At 48.0% G+C, this 27,408-nt stretch overlaps 1 protein-coding gene across 1 annotated transcript; it reads right to left on the bottom strand.

The window, feature by feature from the left end:
- Positions 1–11,542: 11,542 nt before the first annotated feature.
- On the bottom strand, positions 11,543–26,878 carry Trim35 (tripartite motif containing 35). Its single transcript, XM_036199252.1, has 6 exons — positions 26,077–26,878; positions 20,059–20,154; positions 17,194–17,424; positions 14,792–14,814; positions 13,903–14,021; positions 11,543–13,120 (listed from the first exon to the last, which is right to left on the bottom strand). The coding sequence occupies exons 1-6, from the start codon at positions 26,551–26,553 to the stop codon at positions 12,519–12,521; spliced, it is 1,548 nt and encodes a 515-aa protein (XP_036055145.1). The 5' UTR covers positions 26,554–26,878; the 3' UTR covers positions 11,543–12,518.
- Positions 26,879–27,408: the final 530 nt, after the last annotated feature.

The raw sequence follows: 27,408 nt of genomic DNA, 5'->3' as shown, positions 1-27,408 counted from the left end.
AACCTAGAGCAACGTATAGAAGGGAATTTCTTTTGGCTTATAGTTCCGGGGGCAGTCCATAAGGGCTGGAAGGCAAGGCAACAGGGAGGCACTGTAGCAGGGGCAGGAAGCTGGCTCATCATAGTCCCCTCACACACAGGAAGCAGAGAGAGAAAGCCGGAAGCTGGACAAGGCTGTAAACCCTCAAAGCCTTCCTAAAGTTTCCACAGGTTTCCCAAACAGCACCACCAACCTGGAACCAAGTTAAACACACAAGCCTGGTGGGGGGTATTTTGTATTCAAACCATCACACACACACACACACACACACACACACACACACACACACACAAACATACATATACACACACATTTTTCTAATGAGCTTGAGTAAAGACACTGTGATTTTGTTTGTTTGTTTGTTTTTGAGACAGGGTTTCTCTGTGTGGCCCCGGCTGTCCTGGAACTTGCTTTGTAGACCAGGCTGGCCTGGAACTCACAGAGATCCACTTGCCTCTGCCTCCCGAGTGCTGGGATTACAGGCGTGCACTGCCGCCACCACCACCTGGCGATACTGTGATTTTTTTAATTGCTGTCTTCATATAATCTTAGCTAGATTATATTTTCTGATAAACATTGCTGATAGAAAGGATGTTGACATTTTCAGGAAAAGCTGGTGATGGTGATGTCATCCTATGAGCCTTCAGGACACTGAGGTCATCAAGGAAGGTCCCTGGAAACGCTGACAATGAACTTTAACGATGGGCAGCATTGCACTATAGACAGTGGACCACAGAAGCCTCACTGTAACCAGTGCTAAATCCAGTGAGAGCTGAAGGCCAACAGGGAAATAACACGTCGATATTAAAAGGAAAATGACAAAGAGTCCCAGGCCGTGCATATCATCAGAGTACTGCAAATGCAAGATAGGAACAGCTAAGACATTTGGCTCTGGGAAAAGCATTGATTTCTACAGATGGAAGGCATTTCCCAGTCTTGAGGTAATCTGCTGTCTTCAGGTGATTCTGAAATTCTACATAATTACTACACAAGCAAACCAGCAGGAGAGGCCTGGACTTGCCTTGTATGTTTTGATGCTTTTAAATAAAAAAAAATTTAGGGGTAGAGCACTTGCCTAGCAAGCACAAGGCCCTGGATTTGATCCTCAGCTCCAAAATATATATATATATTTCATTTCATTCTTCTTAATTTGGGGGCAGAGTGGGGGTTCAAGACAGGGTTTCTCTGTGTAGTCTCAGCTGTCCTGGAACTCACTCTGTAGACCAGGCTAACCTTGAATTCACAGAGATCAGCCTGCCTCTATCTCCCAAGTGTTGAGATTAAAGGTGTGTACCACTACTGCCTGGCACATCCTCTTAATTCTTGTCTGAAACTGAGAATCTCTTTTTCCTTTTGCACCTATATTGTGAGGAACCAGACTCCTTGCTACTGTAGTTCATCAATCGTTTATTTTGAAAATAAATAAATAAATAAATAAATAAGCAGTTGGTTATAATACTTTTATATCTAAATTGAGAATCTCTTAAAAATATTTACTTTTATGTGTGCATTTGCTTGCATGGATGTATATGCATTACACTTGTGCCCACTCACTGAGGTCAAGAGGGCATTGGATCTCCTGGAAATGGAGTGACAGATAACTGTGCACAACTGTGTGTGTGCTGGAAATCAAACCTGGGTCCTCTCCAAGAGCAGTAACTCCTGTTAACTCCTGTGCCCCATCTCTCCAGCCCCAAGTATTAGTTCTAATTAAGAATTTTGCTTGGGAGCTGAAGAGATGGCGTGGGGGTTAAGAACACTGACTGTTCTTGCAGAGGACCTAAGTTTGATTCTCAGTACCCAAGCAGGTGGCTCACAAACATCTGCCCTCTGGAAATGCATGTTCATGGTACACAGATAAATGCAGAAAAAAAATACATACAGATTTTAAAAATTATTTTTAAAAAATAGAATTTGTCTTATCTCTTGGATCAGGGTCTCCCACTGTAACCCAGGCTGGCCTAGAACTCATGGCCACGCTCATCCTTCTGTCTCCAGAGCACTGAAATATCTGACCCAAGTCACTACACCTAGTTTAATTTTGAAAACTCTAAAAAAAAAATCTATTTGCTGGCCTATTTTATTTTGTGTTCCTGTATTTACTTAGCTTTTGGTCTTGGGATGGATTGTTTGTTCTATTTTTCCATATTTTGGAAACTCCTGTGTTTTTAAAGAAAAAAACCTAAGGGGTTTTTGCTTTTTTCTTGTTGTTGCTTTGTTTGTTTGCTATTGTTGCCTTTTTTGTTTATTTGTTTTTTAGAAAGAAGTCTGTTCTATACCCCAGGCTGGCCCTTGAATTCAAAATCCTTCTCCAGCCCTCTGAATATTGGGATGATGGGCACACACCACCATGCTCAGCTTGTTAGTGTCCCATCAGTCTCTTAAAACAGCGGTTCTCAACCTGTGGGTGGCAGCCATGGGAAAACTCGTATTTCCGGTGATCTTAGGAACTGAGACACTGCTCAGTTAGCAACGTTACAGTTATAAAGAAGCAATGAAAATAATTTTATGGTTGGGGGAGTCACCACAACATGAGAGGAACTGTATTAAAGAATCGCAGCATTAGGAAGGTTGAGAACCACTGCCTTAAAATAACCTTTCCAGGGCCGGGGAAATGGCTCAGTGGGTAGATGCACTTGCGCTTAGGACTGGTGACCTGTTTGAACTTCGGGTCCCAAAAAGTAGCAGGGGAGAACTGACTCCTGGGACTTGTCCTCTGACCTCCATGAGTGTGGCAGGTGCATACGCGTAAATAAACAGAGTAATTTTAACAATTCCAGATGATTCAGAACCTTGCCACTCATACCCCTTTTCCTGCTAGCTGCCCTCTGCTGAACCAGACTAGTTTGCATTCATTTCCACTCCAGTCAGTCCTTCGCAAAGTAAGTTTTGCTCTTTTTGCAATGCTGTTCTAGATGGCAGAATTTGTTTTGTGATCTACAATTCAAAATGCATGCCCTGGTCTGTTGGAATGTGATAAGCAACTTCAATAAGGAATGAAAGAAAAAAAAGAGAGAAAAATGAAAGGAGAGGAAAGATGACTGTTCCTAGGTATGGTGGAAAGGTGTATTGACATAGCAGGGAGAGTATACCCAGAGGCAGTGGCATCTGGGAGAGTCCAGAGTGGACATGGCCCTGAGCCCTGTGAGGAGATGGGGTGAGAAAGGGAGAGGGCAGAGAGGGGAATCCGATGTAACTGCCAGGAGGCCCAAAGGCACAAAGAGAGTGGACAACCAGAATGCTCGGATTATCTACGGAAGAGCAGCCCAGCACCTGAGCTGGAGTTTAGGGTAGGGGAGAGATAGACAAGCCAGGAGCGCCGGGCCACCTGAGGAATTGCAGGGAGAACCTGGCTGCCACGTCCACCTTGTGTTAAATAGGCACCTCAGCCATTTGTCCCACGGTTGAAACCTGACAAAATCTGTCATTTTAGTTCCAAGTTCTTTTTATTTTGTTGTCGTCGTTGTTGAGGATTGTAACTAAATTTTTATTTTCTGTTCCCCATTTTCCTCCTGTATTTGGTTCCTCTCCCTCCCTCTGGCCATGTTACTGACGTTGCGTTGCACATTTCTTTTTTTCTCTCCTAGTTGTCCGGAGGTCTCTTCTGCAGGGCTCAGGCTGACATCTTGCCTGATGTCACTGGCTTCCAGTTGTAGCCTTCTGCCCTTTACCCTCTTTTGCTCCTGCTTATTGAGGACACCAACGCTACCTCAGGGTGCTCCGAGACTGTCTAAGGAGTCACCCAAGGGAGTCACCCAAGGTCTCCCTTATCTGAGGCTTCACTTAGCTGTAGCTAACAGGCATTTTGAGAGGTAGGGGCTAGAACATCGACCAGCTTATATTGTTTTAATTGTCCTAGCTTATTAGTTTTTAGGGGAGGGTAGCCTGTGCCAATGACTGGGCTCTGGGGAGGCAGTCGGTATTGACTCAGCCCTCGTTATGTGCCATGCCTTGGTTTCTTGTGGGGATGTTGTTCATGCTCCACCTGCCTTCTTTTGGGGGCTCCATACTGCCACAGGCTGTGAGAGCTGGGAGGATACAGATTCAAATACACCCCTGCAAAGGGGGTGAGGTGGAGCCCGGCTCCCCAGCCCCAACTCTTTCCTGTGTACCTTCACGTTCCTCTGGGTCCCCATTGTTCCCAGACTGTCTGTTCTCCAAACTGAATTATGCAAATACCAGCCAGCCCAGTTTCTATGGAAACCACATCTCCCGAATTCCTCGGCCTGTTCTCTGGCAGAAGAGACCCACCCAAGTGACAACCACACAAACAAGGACAAATGGCAGAGAGGCTTCCCTGTGCCCTGGGCCATCAGTCTCTGTCAGTACGGAACCATCTTCTTAGCCCTTCTGTGTTGGGGGGCAGGGAGTGGCAGACCACAGCAGGGGAGGCTTTCTTTTGAAATCCGGGAGACTGATCCCAGCACCTCTCATCACTAGCCATGGTCTTTGTCGGATCCAAACAGCCCCGCTACTGTGAAGACGTCTCCCTCGGCGGGCAGGAGGCAGCATCTGGTGTTAGTGTTCAGCCCATGAACCCTTACAGAAATGACAGCGCAATTTCACCTCGTGCGATCACACGAACGCGGTGCAGATTCTCAAGCTCTACTCCCAGAGCTCTGTTCTTTTGCTGTGCCTGAAACACCATACGCAGTCTTTTTTTCCTCTGGGCTCAGAACAAAAAAAAAAAATCAAAGCCTCCAGGGAGTAAGTACCACACCCAGGTTCTTGAATCAGCAGTCCCTCCCACAACAAAGACATCGATTCTTGCTAGTGACAACTATGGATCACAAGACATTAGTATTGGAAATTACCTGGTTAAAAAAAAATATTACAAGTTCACCTGACATTATGGCTGCAGCCAAGTGAAATAATGGTAAATTCGACTGCTATATGTGCACCAAACTCTTTAGTGTTATACACATATACTTGCCTTAAATCTCATAACCAGGGGCTGAAAAATTGCTTGATCAAATGCTTGCCACACAACATGAGGACCTGAATTCAATCTCCAGCACACACATAAAAATCGAGGCTTGATGGTGAGCTCCTAATCCCAGTGCCCAGAAGAGAGAGACAGGCCAGTTTCTGGGGCTCATTGACCAGCCAGCCTCAACTAATCAGGAAGCCCCAGGTCCCAATGAGACTTTGCCCCCCAAAGCAGGATGGACAGCCTGGCACTAGAGGTTGCCTTCTGGCTTGCATGGAGCAGCACATGTGTATGCAGCACGTGCGTACACACAAACATACACACACACACACACACACACACACACACACACACACACACCACACCACACCACACCACACCACCTCATAATTACCATAAGCACTAGGGGTGAAGGAATGCTCCCTCTTTTTCACTTGATGAAACTGAGGCAAAGAGAAGTCACTCTCCCAAGGTCTGACAGAACCTGAATCCAGATTGTCATACCCAATTCCAAGCCCTATTCTCTGAACTACTAGACTCCTTTGTGAGGACTGGAATTGAAACACGTTTCTTAAGGTCTCAAGTTTAAAGGGCTTTAGCCTTTTCTTTTTGTTTTAAAACTCTAAGGTAGGTTATTTAAGCAAAAAGCATGAAATCTACCAGTTGAACTTCGCATGAAACCAGACAGGACAAGCCTTTCCTATAAGGAAGAAATATTTCCACTTATAGAGCATTCTTCATTTTGAGTTTCCTGCTCCTGGTCTGGTTGCTTAGAGATACACAGCAGGACAATCTGCTCTGAAGTTATGGTGTGTTTTATGTGCATACAGAACACACTCATCAATAGAGTATGTGCCAGACACAAAATTTCTGGGAAGACTAAGGAGGAAACTGATACTACGGATTGTCTTAGGAGAATCACAGTGAGAGAGACTATTCTAGCACATTCCGTGCCTTTGGAGTTCCAGCCACACAAACATGATCTAATCAAATACAAATTTGAGAAGCTTGTGTTTTCTTATTTTGGGGGTGGGGGTGGATTTGTTGTTGTTTGTTTGTTTGTTTTGTGGTTTTGTGTTTGTTTGTTTTTGTTTGTTTTTGTTTTGAGACAAGGTTTCTCCGGCTGTCCTGGAACTCACTCTAGACCAGGCTGGCTTCAAACTCAGAGATTCTCCTGCCTCTGTCTCCCAAGTGCTGGGAGTAAAGGTGTGTGCCACCATCGTCCAGTGCTTGTGTTTTCACATGTTGCACGCCTGTATGTTTAACTTTGGACCCTATTCTTATTACAACCTAACAGCTGCCCCAGTTCCTGGAATGTGAACTTTCTTGAGGCAGCAGGAAGTACCCGAGGGTCTCCTTCCTCACTAGGCAATGACTCCACCACTACACGGCATCCACAGTCTTTCTACTTGTTTATTTGGACAGTCTCACTAAGATGCCTGAGCTGGCCCTGAGATTATGATCCTCCTGCCTCAGCCTCTCAAGTAACTGGAAATCCAGGTCTACATCTCCAGACCCTGAATGTACCTTTGTTAAATTCAAAAGGAGTGTGGGGGGGATGTGTTTTTAATGTGCTTCCAACAACATACACTTCTCAACTTCTCCCTTGTCTCTGGGATTCATCATTGAGAAATCACGATTTCAAAATACAGCATCTGCCACTTCTGAAGAATTAACTGACTTATAAGAAACCTATTCAAGCCTGGCGTTGGTGGCGGACGCCTTTAATCCCAGCACTCGGGAGGCAGAGCCAGGTGGATCTCTGAGTTCGAGGCCAGCCTGGTCTCCAAAGCGAGTTACAGGAAAGGCGCAAAGCTACACAGAGAAACCCTGTCTCGAAAAACCAAAAAAAGAAAGAAAGAAACCTCTTCAAGACGTAAGATGGAACACTTGGTATTTTTACTCTAAACCACCTCAATGAGTCCTGTAAGAGCCTAGGGCAGATACTGTTATCCTTAGACTCTCATGGGAAATGCTGCAAAGACCTGGTAGCTTATCCATGACCAGGCTAGCACATGGACCCAGGCTTGTGTGCTGTTCTCCTTCCCCAAACAAAGGCAGTGTTTTCTGCATTTTTTTAAAGACACAGACAGGGACTCACTATGCTGTCAGCCTGGCCTTCAACTCACAGACCTGCCTGCCTCTGCCTCCTGAGTGCTGGGTTTAAAGGCGTATACCACAACAGCTTGATGCCTGCTTTATGGAGCTTTCTAGGACATAACTTCCAACCCACAGTGCATAGCCCCAACTAGACAAGCCACACGTTGCTTGGCAATGGGGTCACAACCTGAGATGTGTCCTTAAGAGATGTTTTTGTGTACTCTACACATAATCAGATGCCATCTACTACACCCCTAGATGCTGCAACAGTTGCTCCCTGTCCACACACTTGTCACTGTGCTAATCCTGCAAGCAACTGTTAACACTGCATCCATGTGGCGAAGCACTGAAAAGGCATAGGGAGAAAACCACAGTGAGAACTTCTCAGTCCTGGGCTGGGGAGGTGCTCCATCAATAAAGCACTTGCTGTGTAAAGCACGGGGACCCAGGCTTGATTCCCAGAACCCACAAAAAAAGCTGTGCCCAGTGCCATGTGTTTGGAATCTGGGCTGGGTAAGCAGAAACAGGTGGATCTAAGGAACTCACCAGCCACCAACTTGGTGAGTTCCAGAAGTCTCAAATAAGTAGATGGCTCCTAAGGAATGACACCCAAGACAGACATCACACACATTTTTAGTCTATTTATAATCTTACAGGACCTTCACATGCTTTGACAGAAATACTCTTATGTGGTCTCTTATGTGGTTATGTAACGGCCATTCCCCACAAGTTGAAATGGTTCCTTCTAAAAGGTGCAGGGCTTCTCATACAGCTCACAGGATGGGGTGCTGAGACAGCCCAGTGTGTAAAGTCACATGCTGCCAAACCTGAGTTTGCTCCCCTGGACCCACACAGTGATAGAACCCCCTCAAGGTGTCCTCTGACCTCCATATGGGTGCTGTAGCATGCAGCACCCACCCAACCAAAGTAAATAAATCTAACTTTTTGGGTTTTTCAAGACAGGGTTTCTCTGTGTAGCTTTGGAGCCTGTCCTGGAACTCACTCTGTATACCAGGCTGGCCTCAAACTCACAGAGATCCACCTACCTCTGCCTCCCAAATGCTGGGATTAAAGGCATGTGCCACCACCACCGGCTAAATATAACTTTTAAAAGTGTGTGTGTGTGTGTGTGTGTGTGTGTGTGTGTGTGTGTGTGTGTTTAACTAAAAGAATCTTTTAAGACCCAGTTAAGTTCAAGAACCAAGAATCCCAAGTCCTTCTCCTCAAGGTGGCAAGGGCAGTCAACAATGGCTGGGGATAACATTCTTTGGTGGAGCTGCCATTGAGTTGTGAAGATGTTTCAGCAATGCAGCCTTGGAGCCGGTTACCCACACTGGGGCAGGCTTTAAAGTTGTGCACCTTGGAGCTATCCATGCATTCCAGAAGGAACCCCAATGAAGCAGTAGGTTCAGCAGGTGTAACCATCCCTAGGACTAGACAGGTGGTCATGTAGCTCCTACATTCATCATGAAAACTAACAAGATGGGCAAGTCATAGTGGTAGGTAAGGGAGCTCCAGGTCATGGAGACGATGGAGACTAGTGGGTAGAATATGCTGGGAGAGCTTGTTATGCTCCTATGGTGTTCAGAAAACTCCTTCAGAGTTGGAGATTGTTTGGTGACTAAGAGCACTTGCTCTAGGAAGATGGAGTTCAGATCCAGCACCAATGTTAGGAAGCTCACAAATACTTGTAACTCCAGCTTCAAGAGATCTAACACCTTCTTCTGGCCCCTGTAGCAATACATAAATCAGTATTTAAACAAACAAACAAAAATCTTGGGCTAGGTGTGGTTGCACACTAATCCCAGCACTTAAGAGGCAGATGCAGGCAGAGGTCAGCCTGGTCCACATAACATGTTCAAGGCCAGCCTGGGCTAAACATGAGACCTGTGTAACACTCTCAAATAAACAAATCCTGGCCATGTTTCTTCACTAGTCAAGAGTCATGGATACTTCTATTGTTCTGATACTGAACCAAAGACCATACTCTGTTGAAATTCCATCCTCCAGAAGAGGCAACAAGGTAAAAACAGCCACTGTACACTCAAGGATGAATTAGGAAGGAGTTATCCTGTCCCTTGGAGTGCAGAAGCCCCACTAACAAGACTCTGTCCCAAAGACCCTCTAGGAGACACTGTACTGAGGAGCTGGATGCTCTCCATGGCTATAGATGAGAGTGTGGACAGGTAAGTGATACCCAAAAAGATCTAGTCTCATCTGGTCACTGTCATGAAAATGGCCCTGTATGTACCAGGTGGTACGTCTGAAGGGTACCAAGTTTCACCCAGCCAAAATCTTGTGTGTGGGGGTCAGAAAACCTTGGTTATGAAGGCAGGGCCAGGCAATAGGCCCTCTGGACACAGGACTGGAGAAATTCACTCAGGTTTGGGTATGGAGCCACTTCGGGTGACCAAGAGGACATGGAAGGTAGGTTCCTCTAGGATGAGTTCAAAAGGGGAAACTGAACAGGCCCCACCTTCAGCAGTAATGAAGGCATGAAAGAGGACAGAGGGGTGGGAGAGTGCTGGAAAGACAGCAGACTCTTGGACAAGGGTCTGTCAGCAGCACATCTGCCCCATTCCTGAGCCAAAACACAAGCCTTGTGTTGTGTGTACTCCAGGGCAATGCCCAGATCTTGAAGATCTACAAGAAAGGAAAAGAGCAAATGTGCTGGACATCACAATTTTAAACGTCTGGATTCCAGGGAACATCATTAAGACAGTACAAGGGGGCTGCAGAGATGGCTCAGCAGTTAAGAGCACTGCTCTTCCAAAGGAAAAGTTCACTTCCCAGCACCCACATCAGGCAGCTCACCACCACTTGTAACTAGTTCCAGGGGACCTGATGTCCTCTTCTGCACTTGCACACATACACACATGCATATAAATACATTAAAAATGTTAAGATTACTTATGTATCTGTATGGGGTATGTGCACACATGCATATAAATACATTAACAAATGTTAAGATTACGTATTTATACATCTGTATGGGGGTATGTGCACACATGCATGCAAGCACCAGGTGTGAGATCTACTAAAGCTGGGATTACAAGTGGTTGTGAGTCACTCAATATGGGCGCTTGGACTTGAACTCAGGTCCTCTGAAAGAGCAGCAAGCGCTCCTAATCACTGAGCCATCACTCCAGCCCCTTAAAAAAAATTACAGACAGTAAAAAGACAACTCACTCAATAGGAGGACAGTTTTTAATGAGTAATTTATATGACAGAGGAACTTTTATTTAGAATGCACAACAAACTCGTAAAACTTCCTAATCAAAGGCTAGACAACTCAATGGGCAAAGGCTTGAAAGTCTCTGAAGTTGATGCACAGCAAACGTGAGAAAAGATGTTCCAGTTTCCGCCGTCAGGGATGGCCACGAGAGGCCAAATGCAACCCACTTCCTCCTCACCAGGACAGCTAAGTTAGAGGGCGGACAGTGCTGGCAAGAATGTGTTACAACCCAGCCCTCACTTGCTGCCGGTGGGAGTAGAAATTGGCACGGCTCTATTAGAAACAGTTTGGCAAGTCCTCAAAGGGTTTAATATAATTATCATATGACCTGGAAAACAGACTCCAAGGTATACGACAGAGAATCCAAAAAAAAAAAGACACGTCCACACAAAACTTGCACACAGATATAGCAGCCATACTCTTAGTAGCTAAAAAAGCTGCAACAAGCCAAATGTTTACCAACTAACTAACTGAACAGCACATTCTCTGCACACCAGGAAATCCTACAATGAAAAGCATCAAGGAAGGTGCAAATTATAATCGGAATTATGTTTACAAAAGCACTCAAAGGAAAGCATGTCAGAAGTGGGTGGAGCAAAGTTTTTCTAAAGGAAGTCTAGATCACTGAAATGACTCCATAAGAATAAGTGAAAGCAAAAAGCTCACCGTAACAGTAATTTCAGAGAAAACGTCTTACATATAAACTGGACGCCCCACACAAAAGGCATACCCTTTCACATCCACTTGGATCCCAAAGTGCCCAAGCATCTGCCACAAGGTGGCTTGCCAACACTGGCCCTGCTCCCAGCCTGGCCTGCACTGGCGCTTCTTCTGAGGCCCCACTGTTAGCTAACCAATGCATACGACCCATTTTAGCCAATTAGTGGGTGAGAGGCGTGGTTTAAAACAGCAGGCTTATATAACGAGGGGTGCAGGCTGAAATTAGGGTGCCAGGTCCTAGGTCAGTAAGGTGTTCCTGATAATGACAGTGCACCTGGGAAGGTATTTCTTCGTACACCACCACTTGGGACTTGGTGGCTGGCAATGAGACTCCATCTACAGGCATGGCTGAGAAAGAAAATGTGGAGGAACACACAAAGGGAGTGGGGGTGAAGCCTGGCAGAGAGCAGAGCAAGAACAAGTGGACTGAAGGCAATGAGGCCGGGGTGCAGAGGGCCAGGACTCTCCTGTCCTGGGGTTGTCAGGCTGCAAGCTGGGGCCTCCCAGTTCCTAGCACCCCAAAGCCCGTCCCGAACTTCCTCCCATGATTCCCTATCACTAGTTCACAGATATGGAAACTGAGGCCCAGACAGAGGCAAAACAGTTCATTAAAAAAAAAAAAAAAAAAATGTGTTCAGGGGAAACTTTCAAAGCATGAATTGACCAATCAGGGCCAATTCCATGCCAACTAGAAGCTCTGCCTCAGAGTGAGCAGGAGAGCTCGGGCTCCTGGCCCACCTGCACCAGCTGTCTTCCCCCTGCACTCTGTTGCTTCAGCCTCTAGGCCACTGGCCTGAAACTGGTCAATCCTTAGCCACTGCCAAAAGCCTTAGAGCTGCCTTTCCTGTGACATCCACTAACTCTGAGATGCACTCTAGAGTACCCCACACCCTGTACAGTTCCCACAGAGCAGGCCAGGACTTTCCTGTCCTAACCATACCAGTCAGTATTGGACAGACGGGGACTCCTGGGCCTCATACCAACCACCAAAAGTCATGCCGCCCAGTTAAGCTGGCTAATGCTGCGCTTGTCCTACGCGGATAAGAAAGCCTGGGTGAAGGCCTTACCCACTTGACCAATCCTAGGGCTTCCCTGTGTGGCCCGACAAGGCTCTCTTCCTGGAAATATGACACACTGACTCAACACAAGGCATCTCTAATAGGCTGGCCTAGTCATCTCTAAAAATAGTCACACCTACAGTTAAAATGCCCATTCTACAAGAAAACATTTTCACCAGCAATTCTAGGACAAAGGAAATCAGAAATCCACACCTCAAAGGTGCCATGACTCTAAATAGTGCCTAGGACCGCCAAGCATCTCCCGATGGTTCTTAACTTTGGGGCAGAGGGGACCAAAACTATAGACAGAGGCATAGGAGGAGTCACGGAAAAGACAAGACAGGATGCAGGATGCTGCGGGAGTGCCAACAGTGGGCTACCAGAAGATGCTGGACAAAACCGGCCCCCAGCCCGGTGTGCAGCGGACTCTGGCAGCTCAGATGTCCAGCTCTTCCTTGATGGAGACACGCAGGTGGCAGACGCGCAGAGGCTCCGGGGGACCATCGCCCCGAGAGGCCCCCAGGTAGAAGTAAGGCCTCACTTCACCAAAGTGGGCATGGAAGGTATAGAGGTGGCAGTGGCGCTCAGAGTCATAGAAGGACAGCTCGCCCTCCTCACACTCCAGCTCCACACGCAGCCGGCGTGGCATGGCCTGGACCAGAGGGGCTGTGGCCGTGTCTGAAGTCATGCAGTGGTCTCCATCCACACCCTGTGTGCGGCACAGGTACCAGAAGCCGGAACGTGTGTCGTGGTAGCAGCTGTGTGAGTGGCCTTCACCGCCCCCATCAGCCTGAGCCTGAGCCTGAACATGCGCCTGCACCCTCACCACGCCCACTCGCCAGCTCGGCAGACCACCCACATCCACCTCCCAAGAGTGGGAGCCCTTTGAGAAAACTTGAGAGCCCAGCAAGCAGGGCGCTGAGGAGAAGCGCTCTGGATTCTCCACCTGCACACGGTAGCCATGGTTGATGACACTGGTGAGGTCATCAGCCACTTTGAGCCAGCCAGCAGCTGTGTTGGGATCCAAGCTGAAGGGCACTGGAGACAGAGAGAGAAGGGGAGAGTCAGCAGACTGGCTGAGGTTCCGCCTGCCCCAGTGCATGCTGGGATATGCCCTGGGCTGCTGGGGTAATATAAGCCAAACTTCACTCCCACCTGCCCCCCAAAAAGATATGTCTAAGTCCCAAGCCCACTAGTACCTCAGGATGTAACCTTATTTGGGAATGGATTATAGAGATACAAGTACTAGAGAAAGCAATGTTGTGTGACCAACCAAGGCAGAAGCCAGTTTGTCGGTCACAAGCCAGACACCCAAGCAACGCCAGCAAATACCAGAATCTAAGGGCCTTCCCAGACCTGAGGAGCATGGTTTTGCCCATTTCCTTTAGCCTTCAAAATTATGGGAACAGACTTTGGTCATTTAAGCCAATTTGTGGTCCTCTGTCATGGCAGCCAAGGGAGACTAACACAGGCAAGCGACTAGGAAGTAGGAAGGTTTACACACTCCCAGGACACCTAAGAGGGTCAACTAACATTCCCCTGGGCCGCTATCATCTAGGTGGGAAATCAGGGCACGCTGGCAGGAGAGAGTCAGAGTGACCTTGGGGGAGGTGACCTAGAGTTGGGTCTTCCATCACGAATGTTTACTTATGAATAGAGAAAGGCGTGTTAGCCTCTCCCTAGTGCGGCAGAGCAGGGAGGACCAGAGGCCTTAGGCAGGCCTGCAAGGGGCTACAGGGCGAACAGCGGAGAAGCTTGGCCGGTCTCTGCAGCATGAGATGGTTTCCATTTGCCAGAAGCACCTTGCTGCATGTCCTTACCAGACTCAACGGACCCAAGCATCTTCTTCCAGACACGGTACTGCAGGGACTCGAGATACTTGCACGCATCCATAAGCAAGCCAGGCTGGAGAGGAGCTGGCTCCACAGTGCAAAATAGCCTGGAAAAGGAAGGCTGGGCATGGGCTGGGGCTGGGGCATGCCTGGCTGAGTCTACGACAAACAGGCAACAGAACTGCTTCCCTTGCCTCATACCTAAGCTTTGTGACCATCTGTCCCAAGGCAAACCTGGATTAAGCAAGGAGCCCACTGGGCTGCCACAGCCCTTTAGGATTCAGCATGAACAACTGGGAGACACAATGGGAGGTTCTCCAATCTAGCTGCCATCCTCATGGTTAGAAACCACACTTAAGCCATCAGCTCATGAGAGGTCCAAGCTTGAAGGGCCTTAATGGTATTTGAATCCAAAAAAGCCACAATGTTGACTGGCCTTGCCTGAGCACCAGCAGAGACTGGGAACGCATCACAGCCCAAAGCACTCACTCCCATCTTCAGACAGGACACAACTTTTCCTTATTCATCCTGGAGAGTCCAGTGAGCATCTACCCACAACAATGTATGCCAAGGCTCTCAGAGGACGGAAGCTAGCCAAAAACCAAGTTTGCGGATAACTAAGAAACATGAGTCATGTGCCTGGTTCTGTAAATCCCTGTGGAAAGTATCGACCCTCCATGTTCCAAAACAACTCTGTCTCCATGCCAACCAGAATTGGAATGCCTTTAAAGGGCTCCCCTTGGCTGGCCTCTACCATACCCTCTGGATTCCACCTACCTGGATACCATAGCTGTCTGGCCTGTCAGCCACTGAACAGGGTACAGCCCTGGACTTCTGTCTGCTCACCCTCTCCCCTCCACCAGGCTTGACAACTTACCGGCGTTTTCTGCTCTTGTGTTTCTGGAAGAAAAAAAAAAAAGCAGAGACACAAAATAAGAGAATGCAGGAAATTTCTACACAGGAGTCGCCAGGTGCTCCACACTCCTGGATGAGCAGACCTGACACCATTCAGATGTCACACACCCTGTGTGGATCTCATCTCAGGTCCAATGTCCCTCCTTAGGGTGCCAGGGTGAGGATGCAGCAGAGGGAGACCCTGCTCACTGCACATGAGGCCAGGGTCAAACTTAGAACTGACCCTAAAGTCCATATGGACTTTCAGGAAATGCAGAATAGCAACCTTGAAAAACAACCAAGTTGGAGGATCTCATACCCCTCAATTTCAAACTGGCTACCAAAGCCACTGTGGTGACAGTGGTGGGATGAATGAGGACAGAAGTGACAGTCCAGATAGAAAGCCTCATGCCTACTACATCTGGGTTTCTACCGGGATCAAGGCCAGCGATAGAACTGTCTTCTCAGCAAACGGTACGGGTACAACCAAACAACACCACAGACTCTGCCTTGTATCAGATTAAAAAAAAATTAACTAATATGTCTAAGCCCTAAATACAGAGCTAAGACTGAGAAAGGACTTATAATGAACATAAAAGGAACTCTCACAGCTAAACAATGAGAAGACGACCCTATTGAAACTAGCTGGGCATGGTGGTATACACCACTAATCCCAGCACTCAGGAGGCAGAGGCAGGTGGATCTCTGTGTTAGAGGCCAGCCTGATTTATAGAGTGAGTTCCTGCACAGCCAGGACTGCACAGAAACCCTACAAAAAAAGATTAAAAAAAAAAAAAAAAAAAGGAAAAAGGAAGGATGAAAACTGTATGAAGAAATTAAACAAACACATTAAGGAAGAGCTACCAATAACTAAGGCCCATGAATGACGAGATGGCCGTTGTCATTAGCTGTATCTGGAGCAGCCCACCGGAAGCACGCTGAGATAACACCTCACTTAGGAAGGCGATGACAAGGAAAAAGTGGCTAAGAGGTATAGAAACTTGAGTCTCATACTCAGCTGATGGGAACACAAAACAGTACGGCTACTTTGGAAAACTGCCTAACGGTCCTTTAATGAGTTAAAGTAGAATTATCAAATAACCCAGCAGTAAAAACAGGTCCACACAAAACCAGTGCATACATGTTTAGAGTTCTATTCCCCATAAAAACCAAAAGCAGAAATAACTCAAATGAGTAGCGATAGATGAATGATGGACAAAGCACAACACAGAAGGGAATTATCTGACCATCAAAAGGAAAGTCCTGTCAAACACACGAAGCTTCAAAACACATTTCTGTGACAGGTGTACATGTGCACACAGGTGTGCATAAAAATGCCATTCATGTGCAATATACAGAATGGGCAAATCCAGATAGAAAGATCACTGACTTCCAGGGGCTATGGGGCAGCTGAGAACATGCCCTGCTTGGGCATGATGAAATGTTCTAAAATACCATCATGATGGCTACACTACTGTGTACATGGACAGAGGGAGACTTCCCCTGGCCCCTAAACAACAACAACAACAACAAACAAACATAGAAAAGAAAAAGGATAAAGGGTCGGACATGTGTCATGCAAAAACCTAGGCTATGATCCACCACTGCAGGGGAGGGAAGGAAGGGGAGAAGAAGGACAGAGAAAGACAGGGGAGAAGGGAAAGAGAATACTAATAAAAAAAATTGGGCCAGCTAAATGGCTCAGCAGCTTATGCTTGCTGTCAACACCTGTTTGCTCCCTGGGCTCACACAGTATAAGACTGCCTGCCATAAGCTGCTCTCTGACTTCCACACAGGCACTTTGCAATGTGTACCCATCGGGGCAGTTTGAAATGGACCCCACACTCATAGGGAGTGGCACTATTGGAGGTGTGGCCTGTTGGGCTTTGAGCTTTCAGAAGCTCAAGCCAGACCCTGCTGCCTGCTGATCCAGATGTAGAACTAACTCTCAGCTCCTTCTCCATGTCTGCCATGCTACCTGCCATGACAATGAACTAAACCTAGGAACTGTAAGCCAGCCCCAACTAAATGCTTTCCTTTATAAGAAAAGGAATTGCCATGGTCATGGTGTCTCTTCACAGCCAAAGAAACCCTAAGACATCTATCTACAATAAATAAAAATGTAGTATGTTTTTTAGAATTTAAATTATTGCATAGTTTTAAAGACTATTTCATTTAGGGGTGAAGAGAGAGGAAACCACCAACCAACCAAAGAGAAGCAAGAGTTAAGGAAGAGCCGTGGTAGGGAAGGAGACTACTCAAAGCTGCGAGCCACTGCTGCGGCACAAGCCACGCCAATGAGGTCCTCGCAGCATCACAGGAAGCCTGGTGGTCTGAGCTGCTGGCCCGAGCCTGTCCCCCAACGTCAGACACTGAGCCTCTTACCATGAGGAAGGTCATGTCGTCTTCCTTCATCTCCATCTGCAGACGCTCGATCTCCCGAGCCAGTGCCTCGGTCTGCTCGGCCAGCTGCTTCATCTTCTCCTCAGCCAGCAGGTGCTTCTTCCTGCTCTCTTCCTTCATGGCATCCAAGGTGGCCTGTTCCTCCACTCGCAGGAAATCACGCAGCTTGTCAAACTCATCCCGGATTCGGCCTTCCAGCCAAGTCGTCTGCACCTGCACCAGAGCGGGAAGAAGGCCGCAAGGTGTCAGGGTTTGGGCCGCCCCTCAGCGGGTCACTACCTTCAGCAAAGCAACTCAAAGCTCTAGGTGTGATATGAGGAACCTCTAGCTGTGGCAAGTATTTTGATGACGCTCACATTCTAAGTCAGAACCACGGAAGCACTGAGGACAGAGCACACAGATCCTCAGAGGAAAAGCAGAGAAATACTTGCCTGTCGAACGAGGAAATCACTACTTAACATAACACGCTCCAAAGGCTCACAGAAAGAGTATGACTGAGTGTGTAAAACGTAGCTTTTTGTTTTTGAGGCTTACTACGTAGACCAGGCTATCCCTGAATTTATAGGCATCCATTGCCTCTGCCCCCTCAGTGTTGGGATTAAACGTCTCATCTGAGGGACTGCCTGGATCAAATAGGTTTGTGAGCACATCTGTGGTGGACTCTGGGTTGTTATAATGTGGGGAGCCAGCCCACTGAGAGGTACTCTCCTAAGTAGGTGGTCCTGAACTGTAAGAAAGCTAGCTAGCGATAAGCTGGTCTGTCAGCCAGCAAGCAAACAGCACCGTCCATGGCTCCTGCTGTACTTCTTGGCTGCGACGTGAGTTCTTTGGTCAGAGGTAATGCTTTACAGAACGGTGAGCAGGCCTGCCCCGGGTCCTTGCTCAAATGTCCCTCAAGGATAGACTGTGGCCTGCAGACCGAGACAAACCCTTTCCTCCCAAACTTCTTTGTGGTCATGGTGTTTGTCACAGCAACAAAAACTCCCTTAAGTCTTGAAGGTATAATACTGTCACTGTTCATCAGAGCCACAATACATCCCTTAACTCCCACTCAATAGCCGAACTAGAACATGAGGTAAGATCACTAACTAGATGGAATTCACACATGTAGCTCTAAGGTGATGGTCAGGAAGATAAAGCACATGCTCCAGTTACAGCAGGCTGTCCTCTACTGCAGGGATTCCAAGTTCAATACACATGATAGCTCTGGGACAATAAAGACAAAAATGGCTTGCTAAAAGATTAAAAATAACAACAAAAATCCAATGTACTGAAGACATGGCACACTAGGAAAATTATGTGCAACACATATATCAACACAATCCACCCTCATTTACCAGGAACATTAAACAACTGGAAAAGAGCTTTTAATCCCAGCACTCGGGAAGCAGGGACAGGTGGCCTCTATGAGTTCAAGGCCAGCCTGGTACACATAGAGAATTCCAGGCCAGCCAGGGATACACAGCATGACCCTGCCTTCAAAAGACCAATACCCAGACACCTGGGAAAATGTCTTCCAGCAGGTGCAGCAAGTCCCCCTTTTGGACTGGACTTTCAGTTCAGTTCACACTCAGGGCTCTGACATATTGTTACGGTTATTCTTGGTTGTCAACTTGACGACAGCTGGAATGAACCAGAATCCAGAAATGGAGGGCACATTGTTTCTCTAGAGAACCCTGACTAATACATGTGTGGTGGCAAGATGATTCCCTGAAGACACAGGAGCCTCAAGTCAGGTTGTTGGTTTGTGAGACATCTTGAGAGGCTTCTCTCCACTGGTGTTCCTACACTGAATGCAGAATGCTTAACCAGGAACTCCATGGAGACTGACATCTCTTTTAACTGGTAGGGCTAAGGGACTTGCCTGGACACACTGGGCTGGGTTTGTTCTGCAGCTCAGTCTGTTACTTCGCAACCTGCTCCTGCTAACCCTGTCGCCACAACCTGCTTTGGATGGTTTATCTAGCTCTAGCCCGTCACCTGATGTGCTACTTCTTGTAATTGCTGCTCACTTGACCCTCCAGTACTGTGTGCTCAAGGTCAAGGCCTCACTGTGCCCTGATGTGGCATTCACACCATCCAAAAGCTTATGCCTAGAACTTCAAGATACTGGGAATAATGAACATGCTTGCATTCCTTACATTCTGATGCATGCAGGCACAAAGTAAAATAGAAAGGGAAAGTGCCAGTGATTGAGTGCCCAGGAAGACACACGTGCTGGGGTCACTGGGGTCAAGGAGCACCTCCCAGGAAGGATATATGAGCTGGGACTTTAGTGTGTAGGGTCCGAGGTAAGGAGCAGAGATGGCCACAGTGTGAGAGCAGTGAGTACTCCAAGGCCAGGGAGCAGGAGACGGGCTGATGGGCAGGTATAGGGCAAGAAAGTCTTCAGGTCACCAGAATCAGGGCCACCAGGGGGCAGTTTAAAAATGGCATGAGTGACACGGTTTACCAAATGCTCCAGTGCCTGGACACTGATTCAGGACAGCTGAGGCAGCTGGAAGGCCAGGTGAGTCACAGCTGTGGGGTGGGGAGCTTGACAGGCGCAGTGCATTCTGGAAGGAGGACTGGAAGATATTGTACGATCTCTAATGAGCCCTAGGTCACCACTGGTCTGATCATGAGCTGGTGACGGGTGACACAGTGCAGATGAGGTGGCCTCTTGACGCACTCCTGTGGCTGCTGGCCCAACTGTGCCCTTCGTCAGTGTCCGCGAGTAGCCACATTGGTATCCAAGGACATGGCATGAAGGCTCAGTGGAGGCCAATTCTGAGTCAGCCAAAGGCAGGGACTCATCTTCCCTCACCTCTCAATCCTCCCAGACTCCCCACCTGCCCCGGTACTCACCTCATTGTGCTTGGCGATGGCCTCATAGGTCCGCCTCAGGGACCAGAAAGCCTTGGCTTTCTCTCGCAGCACATGCTCCATGTTCTTACACTTGGCCTAATGTAGGGAATACAGAGACAAGTCAGAACTGGAGGCCAGGCAGAGAACTAACACACCTGTTTGCAGCTGGAGCTCTACCGTGGAGTCCAAGCACAAGCCAGTCTGCTCCAAATACTGTGGGCACAGCTGGAGGCTGGGTACAGCCCCCAACCTTGAACTGCATGTTTCCCACCTCGATCCTCTAACCCAGGCCTGAAGAAGACACCTGGTGCAGGTGGGGAGCAGGTTCAGGGGTTCCAGAGCTAGACCTCTGCCCTACTGGTCACAGTACAGCAAAGAACAGCCAGCTCCAGCTTATGGTTGCTCCTAGAACCCCGGAGCTGTGGGTATAGTGTCAAGATGGCTTGGCCACTGGCTCCTTCTGGAGTTCCCCAAACTGGACCTGTCTACAGCCGCTCTGAGCAGGGTTGACAATATAAATGGTTCAGGTCATTTCTCAAGAGGCAGAATATTCAAATGAGATCTCAACTTGTCTCCATACCCCACCTTCTCCTTTAATGGTGTTAGGACCACAGGAAACACCCGCATCAGCAAACTCATACACTTTCTCTGTACTTAAACTTGTTTAGTGTTTTCCTTTGTGGGTACAGATGTAGTATGTAGCATGTGTGCCCACATGCTCTGGAAGTCTGGAGGGGTATGTGAGGTAGGTGTTCCTACTCAACCACTCCCCACTGTAATCTGTCATTTTATTGTCTTTTTGGGATTAATTAGCATAATTTCTCCCTCCCCTTTCCTCTCTCTAAACTCTCGTTTGCTTACAATTTCATTGTCCTTTTAAAATTTTTATCACATTAATATATTTATATACACATATATTCCCAAATACGACCTGCGCAGTCTGTAATGTTACTTATTTATGTGTTTTTCACAGCTGACCATCTGGCACTGGATAACCAACTGGTGTGCTCTTCCCGGGGGAAGACTCTCTCTCCCATCTCAGCTTTGGTTGGCTGTAGTTCTTTGTATCGGGTAGAGGCTTCGTGCGCTCTCCCGCATCCATTTTGGAATGTCCACTGGCGTGAACAAAGGTCCATGTTCAGCTCATGTTTAGGTAATCATGTTGGTGAGACTTCATGTGTGTCGCTTCTGGCATTACCAGGGGACAAAGACTCACAGCAAACTCCCTGATCGTCTGGCTCTTCAAGGTTCCCTGAGCCTTGGTCCACCCATAAATTCAAGATAAATTCTCTCAGTGAGTCTAGAGCTACGCAGGTACTCAGCAAATACCAAGGATCTCCCTATTTCTGGCCCCAAACAGAGGTAAGTTCAAGTAATCACGTGATCACACTTTTTATGTGGGTTCTGGGAATTTGAACTTGAGCCAAGCACCCAGCAAGTATTAACCCATCTCCTTAGCATCTTGTTTTAAATAAATAAATAAATAAATAAATAAATAAATAAATAAATAAAAAAAATTTTATTCTAACACACACACACACATCCTTAAGGAAGACATTTAAACACTTACCTAGTACCATGTTTTCTTTTTAAAGATTTTTATTTTATGTGTGTGGGTGTTTGTATGTGTTTCTGTGGACCACATGTGTACCTGGTGTCCAGAGGTCAGAGAGATGTCAGATCCCTTGGAACTGGAGTTGTGAGCCACCACGTGGGTGCTGGGATCCGGAATTCAGGTCCTCTGCAAGGGCAGCCAGTGTTCTTAACCACTGAGTCCTCTCCAGTGCTTTTAAACTTTTAATTGTTGTTGCTAAGCTGCAATTCTGAAGAACCACCTTTAAGTTTTAAGTTGGGTTCCTCCTGCCTTTGTATCTGAGGCCTATTAATTTCTCTCCATTTCTACCTCCCTCCCTCTCTCTCTTTCTCTGTGTATGTGTGTGTGTATATATATATATATATATGTATATATATATACATATACATATATAGATAGATAGATAGATATAGATATATAGATATAGATATACACACAGACTTCAGAAAAATCTTATTAGTAACAACTCTAATACTCTTATGAATAAATGGCTACTGCCGTTTACTGAGCACTTAACACAGCCAGAGTCTGCACTAGCTAACAAACTGAACTCAGTCACCACTTTAGCTCTCACCAGGCAGGTGTATGTTAGTCCACTTCAGAGAAGGGCCTCTGAAGTGCACAGGGGAAGGACCCTGCTCTCTCCAAGTGTGCAAACCTGATTTCAGATCCATAGCATCTAATATTAGCAGCCCCACTGCTGGATCCCTGGAGCTCATTGGCCAGCTGACCTAGCTCTGCAGAACCAGGATGTCAAACTATAGCTGTGAGTCTGAAAGCCCCCAGTACCCTCTCTGTGAAATTCAACAGCTAGATTAAGCTGCTGATTGGTGGTGGTTCTTATACAGCAGGACAAGTAAGTTCTGTGCCCAAACACCCCATCCCACTCGGGCCTGACTCATCTGTGAGGAAAATCAGAAAAGGTCTGGCCAAGGCAGTTCAGAGGCTCAGGATTTGGAGTGGGGTCACAAGAGGTCTGCTGCTGAAAATGGAAGCCAGGGAGTGCTGACCAGTTGTCAGGAAACCCAGGTCCTGACCTAAGAGCCTCACTGAGTTCATGCCCCATCTCTACAGAGCGGCTGCATTTCTCCTCCAGGAAGTGGCAAGTAATCCCCAAGTTCCCATCTGCTTGACTGGTAAAATGTCTCCTATAGTCCTCCTCTGTGGACCTGGTTCTGTATTCTCAGGAGATCTGCAAGTTACCTCTGAATGTCTCAGCATTTCCATCGAAAGATGACCCCAAACTATGCTAAGATAAACCTACACTAACTCACCTTACAACAAACACACGCTTTGTTTCCCACTACTGTGTCTCACCGGGGCCCCAGCACATACTAGAATCACCATCTGACAAGAAATGTGAAGACAAACATCCTGGCCCACATGCAGTGGTCAAGGCCCAAGAAGTTTCATGCTAAGGAGTTTCTGAGCTCATTAGCCCCCAGCTCATTAACACCCCCCTCGGTGTCTTATGAATGAATCTGCCTGGCAGCAGTAATTTAAAAACAGCAAAAAACAAAAAACAAAAAACCACACACAGCCTTTATTACTTCTACAGGGCTGTGGCCCACAAACCTAACAGAACAGGCAAAGGGAAGGAGTCTTCATTTTGCTCCATTTCTTAAGTGGTGGTTCAGTCTATCACCGGGGTGGAGCGTGAAGGGTGGCGGAGCAGAGGTGGCCAAGAAACAAAGAAAGGGTTACAAGATACTGCCCCCAAGGACACATCCCACAAACTGCCTTCCTCCAACTAGGCCCCACCTCCACTTACCACCTACCCACTGGGCCATCAAATGATGAACCTGTGAAAGGATTCACTCAGTAACAGCGTCAGGGTCTCATTCTTGGAACACCTTCAGACACTCAAGGAGCTGTACTTTACTGTCACAGTCAAGATTAACCATCACACAGCTTCAGGGTTTCTGTGGACATTACGTTTTGTTAACACTTAAGAGGATCAAGTCAGTCCGCAAAGATTATCGTTGCTGGATTATCACACAGTAGCCAAAGGGATCTTTCTTCTAGGCACCCAATCTGGGGATTCCTGAGGGGTACCCAGCAGGGCCGCACTTAGTATAGCAGTCTCCCCACTCTTGCCTTGTGGTAGACCTTCCTCTGCTGCTTGCTCCCTCAACCCACACCCAGATCCAACCACACAGAACCATGCTCATCTACCAACTGCCTCGCCCACCCCTTGGAAATGTCAACTTCCAGAAGCAGTGTTCTAGTTTGCTTTCTGTTGCCATGACAACCAAAACTAACAGGGAAGAAAAAGTTTATTCCAGCTTAACAGGTCATGCTCCATCACCAAGAGATACCAGGGCAGGAAATCAAGCAAGAACTAACGCAGAAACTGTGGAAGTCATGCTTTCTGGCCAACTCCAAGGCTCATGTTGTTCAGTTCCCTTTCTTATGCCACCTGGGTCCACAGTGTGCAGGGGGCTCTCCCTCACCAATCACCAATCTAGACAACCTCTCTTTGGCTGACCCCTTCTGGGCAATCCCTCCTTTGACTCCCTCAGATGAGACTAGGTTGTGTCAAGATGAAATTAACTAGGACAGAGGCTGTCTTATGGACCCAAGCAGCCACAACACCTAGAACAGAGTATGGCAAACAAAGGATCCCTCGTGTGTTTATTTCACAAACACCATCTCTGTTAGCACACAGCATGTGCTCTCCTGGGATCTTTCAGACTAGCCCACTCCCTGCTCTTAGACTCATGCTGAGCACGCATTGGCCCCACACCACCATTTTAAAATGAAGGACAAAAACTTGGGCCTCAGCCGGGCGGTGGTGGCGCACACCTTTAATCCCAGCACTTGGGAGGCAGAGCCAGGCGGATCTCTGTGAGTTCGAGGCCAGCCTGGTCTGCAGAGCAAGACAAGCTCCAAAGCTACACAGAGAAACCGTCTTGAAAACAAAACTAAAAAAACCAACAACAACAACTTGGGCCTCCTGGCTTCACCTGGTGTCTAATGCTTTCTCTCTTCTAGAACCTTCTATATGTTGTAGCATCTGCTTACAAACACCTACCTCCCTTAGCCTCCCTCACCTGGTTAATGCCTCTACATCCTTCAGATATTTGCAATAAACTCCCCGAGGGTGAGAATTATTAACTTTGATCTAATCTTCTCTGTGTTCCTGAGACCTCCCAGTACAAGAACAAAAGGCTGTCTCCAGGCCCATGTTCCCTGTCCCCTGGCTCAGGGGTCTTCAGTTGAGACTTGACCCCACCCATTCTGGGGCTACCACCCATGCTAATCTGTACCTCTGTCAGCCCCGGGGAAACCCAAGCCTGTGGACTGTCCACTTCAGCTACGTCATATAGAGATCTAGTACTTCTGCTGGTGGAAGTGGGAAGGAGAATGAGGAACCACTGCTGAGCAAATATAATGGCTGGAGCAGCATACATGTAAATGGTATCCATCTGCCCCCCTCCACTTTGTATGGAACTGCAATCAAGTGTGCTGATCCTAAGACAGACATCTTAAAAAGTGTGTTTTGAAAGGGTGTCAGAAGCTCAGGCACTGTGGGCTCTTGCCTCCTCTTTACTATGGTAGGCTTCCTGGCAGCTAACGCGGACCCTCCCAGGTGTAGGTCTGACCCACGTATTAGTAGCTGATGAAACAAATTTAGCTGTTTCACAGTCCGTCAGTAGCTTTAAAAAATAAAAACAACAAGCCGCTGCCAGAGTGAAATGGAAATTTCAGAAACCCCTTTTAAAAGTCAGTTGATACACGAGGATTAAGTGCTTTGGAAAGCAATGGAACATGTATTTCTAAGCGATTAAGTCAAATGTTTTCGAAAATGTCTGACCCTGTTTACTTAAAAATATATATTTTCTCACTGGGCCGTAAGTCACACAGGCCTGTAATCTCGGCCACTCGCAAGGCTGAGGCAAGCAGAGAGCAAGTTCGAGGCCAGCCTGGCTAATTTAAGAGCTTGGCTCAACACCAAACTAGGCTGGAGGTTTGCAGCTGCGTGGTAAAAAGTACTTGCTTGGAATGTATTAAGCCGGAGTTTGATCTCCTGCAGCACCGACACCCACCCTTCCCTGGCTAGTTTTGCCGTGTCAGCTGCTCTTGGTTTAATTATAGCCACTGGAACTCCAGATATTTGGATGCTAAAAGAGTAATTGGAGTAAGGTAGCAGGCCAGCGCCACAGCTATGGCTCTGAAAGCCGCGGGACGCCGTGGGACGCCGCTGGGCTGGGGAAATCTCAAGACCCCCAAACCCGAGCTAGGGCCTGGCCTTCTCCACTACTAAACTGAACATGCCAAGCCCCAATGTCTGAGGGCGGTACCACTCCGTCATTGTTCAGAGGGATCCGGATGACGGGCAAGAAGGTGGATAGGCCCGGAGGCGGGAGTTGGGGGGGGGGGCAGTCCTGGGGTCCCCAAAAGCGGGCAGGTGCGATGCTCACCCGGAAATCTTGAGCAGTGTCCTTGATGGGCTGCACGCGATGCTCCTGGTGCCGGGCGTCTGCCTGGCAGGCGCAGCACAGCAGTTCCTTGTCCTCCAGGCAGAAGAGCGTAAGCGGGGCGCGGTGCGTGCGGCAGGGGCGCGGGGACCGGCGACCGGTCCAGCGCGCGCCCTCGGCCTCCTCCCGCAGCAGGGTCTCCACTAGGTTGTTGAGCGTGTGGTTGGTGCGCAGCTCCCCGGGATTCGCTCGTTCCTTGCATACTGGGCACAAGGGCGTCGACTGCACCTCCCAGCAGCTGCTCACGCACCGGCGGCAGAAGTTGTGGCCGCAGCGCAGAGTCACCGCGTCGTGGAACGGGTCGTAGCATACAGCGCACAGCAGCTCCTCTTTAAAGGAGCGCGAAGGCCCCGGGGACACAGAAGGGCCCGGCTCCATCGCAGGGGCAGCCCCGGTCGAAGTCACCACCGCCGCCTTCATGCTTAGATTGCGGGCGTTGTCCTTGCTCGACAAAGTCTGGAGAGCGACCGCGGCTCCAACCTATCGCGCGGGCTTCGAGGGGGCTGACCCACCCACTTCCGGGGTCTGCGGGGGGTCTTCCGGAAGAGGTGTGGTCCGCGGTCTTTGCGGGCTCCAGGGCTCTCCACGTAGGCATCGCGCGGAAGGATCTTGGTGCCATCCTCACTAAGGAGCTTCCGTTGTGAAATGAAAAGGGAAGCCGAGGGTCTCCATCATTAAATAATTCCCCAAGTCTCAGACTTCCACTAAAGATGCGCGTGGACGTTCGTATTTTACCTCTAGGTCCCCGAACCCGGGTCCAAAACAGTGGCTGGGTCTTGCAACCCTAGGAATGCTTTCTCAAAACCCTCACATAGCTCGTTCCCTGCCTTTAAAGGGTCGGGCTTACTGCAATCTCGAGGTGGCGGTAAGACTGGCAAGTTGCGATTCCCGGCTTGTGGTTGGATAAACGAGTCCCATACATAAAATGGTGGTCTCCGTAAAAAGGGCTCGTGAGAGGAATAAATATGGAAGCATGCTCTTGGCATCAAGCAAACCTCCATTAAAGCCAGGATAAGAGAGTCGTGATGAATATGCTTGTAATCTCAGCACTTGGGAGGCTGAAGCAGGAGGATCAGGAGCTCGAGGCCAGTATGAGTTACACAAGGACTTTTTTTTTTTTTTAATTCTACTCTGGATTCTTGCCAAGAATGGCAGCTGAAAACTACCCATTCCGCTTCAGTGTGATTATTTTGTAGCCTTCCACCATGTCTATCTCTCCCGGGATGGGCTGCCATTCCAGGCCTCTGTTGAAAGATAACTCCTGCTGTGTGTAGG

Source organism: Onychomys torridus, chromosome 9 (assembly GCF_903995425.1).
Source record: "Onychomys torridus chromosome 9, mOncTor1.1, whole genome shotgun sequence".
NCBI classification, from domain to species: domain Eukaryota; kingdom Metazoa; phylum Chordata; class Mammalia; order Rodentia; family Cricetidae; genus Onychomys; species Onychomys torridus.
Note: the sequence above shows the minus strand (reverse complement) of the source record. Positions and strands in the feature narration are given on the sequence as shown.

Excerpts from the sequence above, each read along its gene's own strand:
- Trim35 (XM_036199252.1), bottom strand. The coding sequence starts at position 26,553 with ATGAAGGCGGCGGTGGTGACTTCGACCGGGGCTGCCCCTGCGATGGAG. Across the intron at positions 20,155-26,076 it reads ACACTGCTCAAGATTTCCGG|GCCAAGTGTAAGAACATGGA; the intron begins GTGAGCATCGCA and ends TCCCTACATTAG. Across the intron at positions 14,815-17,193 it reads ACGACATGACCTTCCTCATG|AAACACAAGAGCAGAAAACG; the intron begins GTAAGAGGCTCA and ends TTTTTCTTCCAG.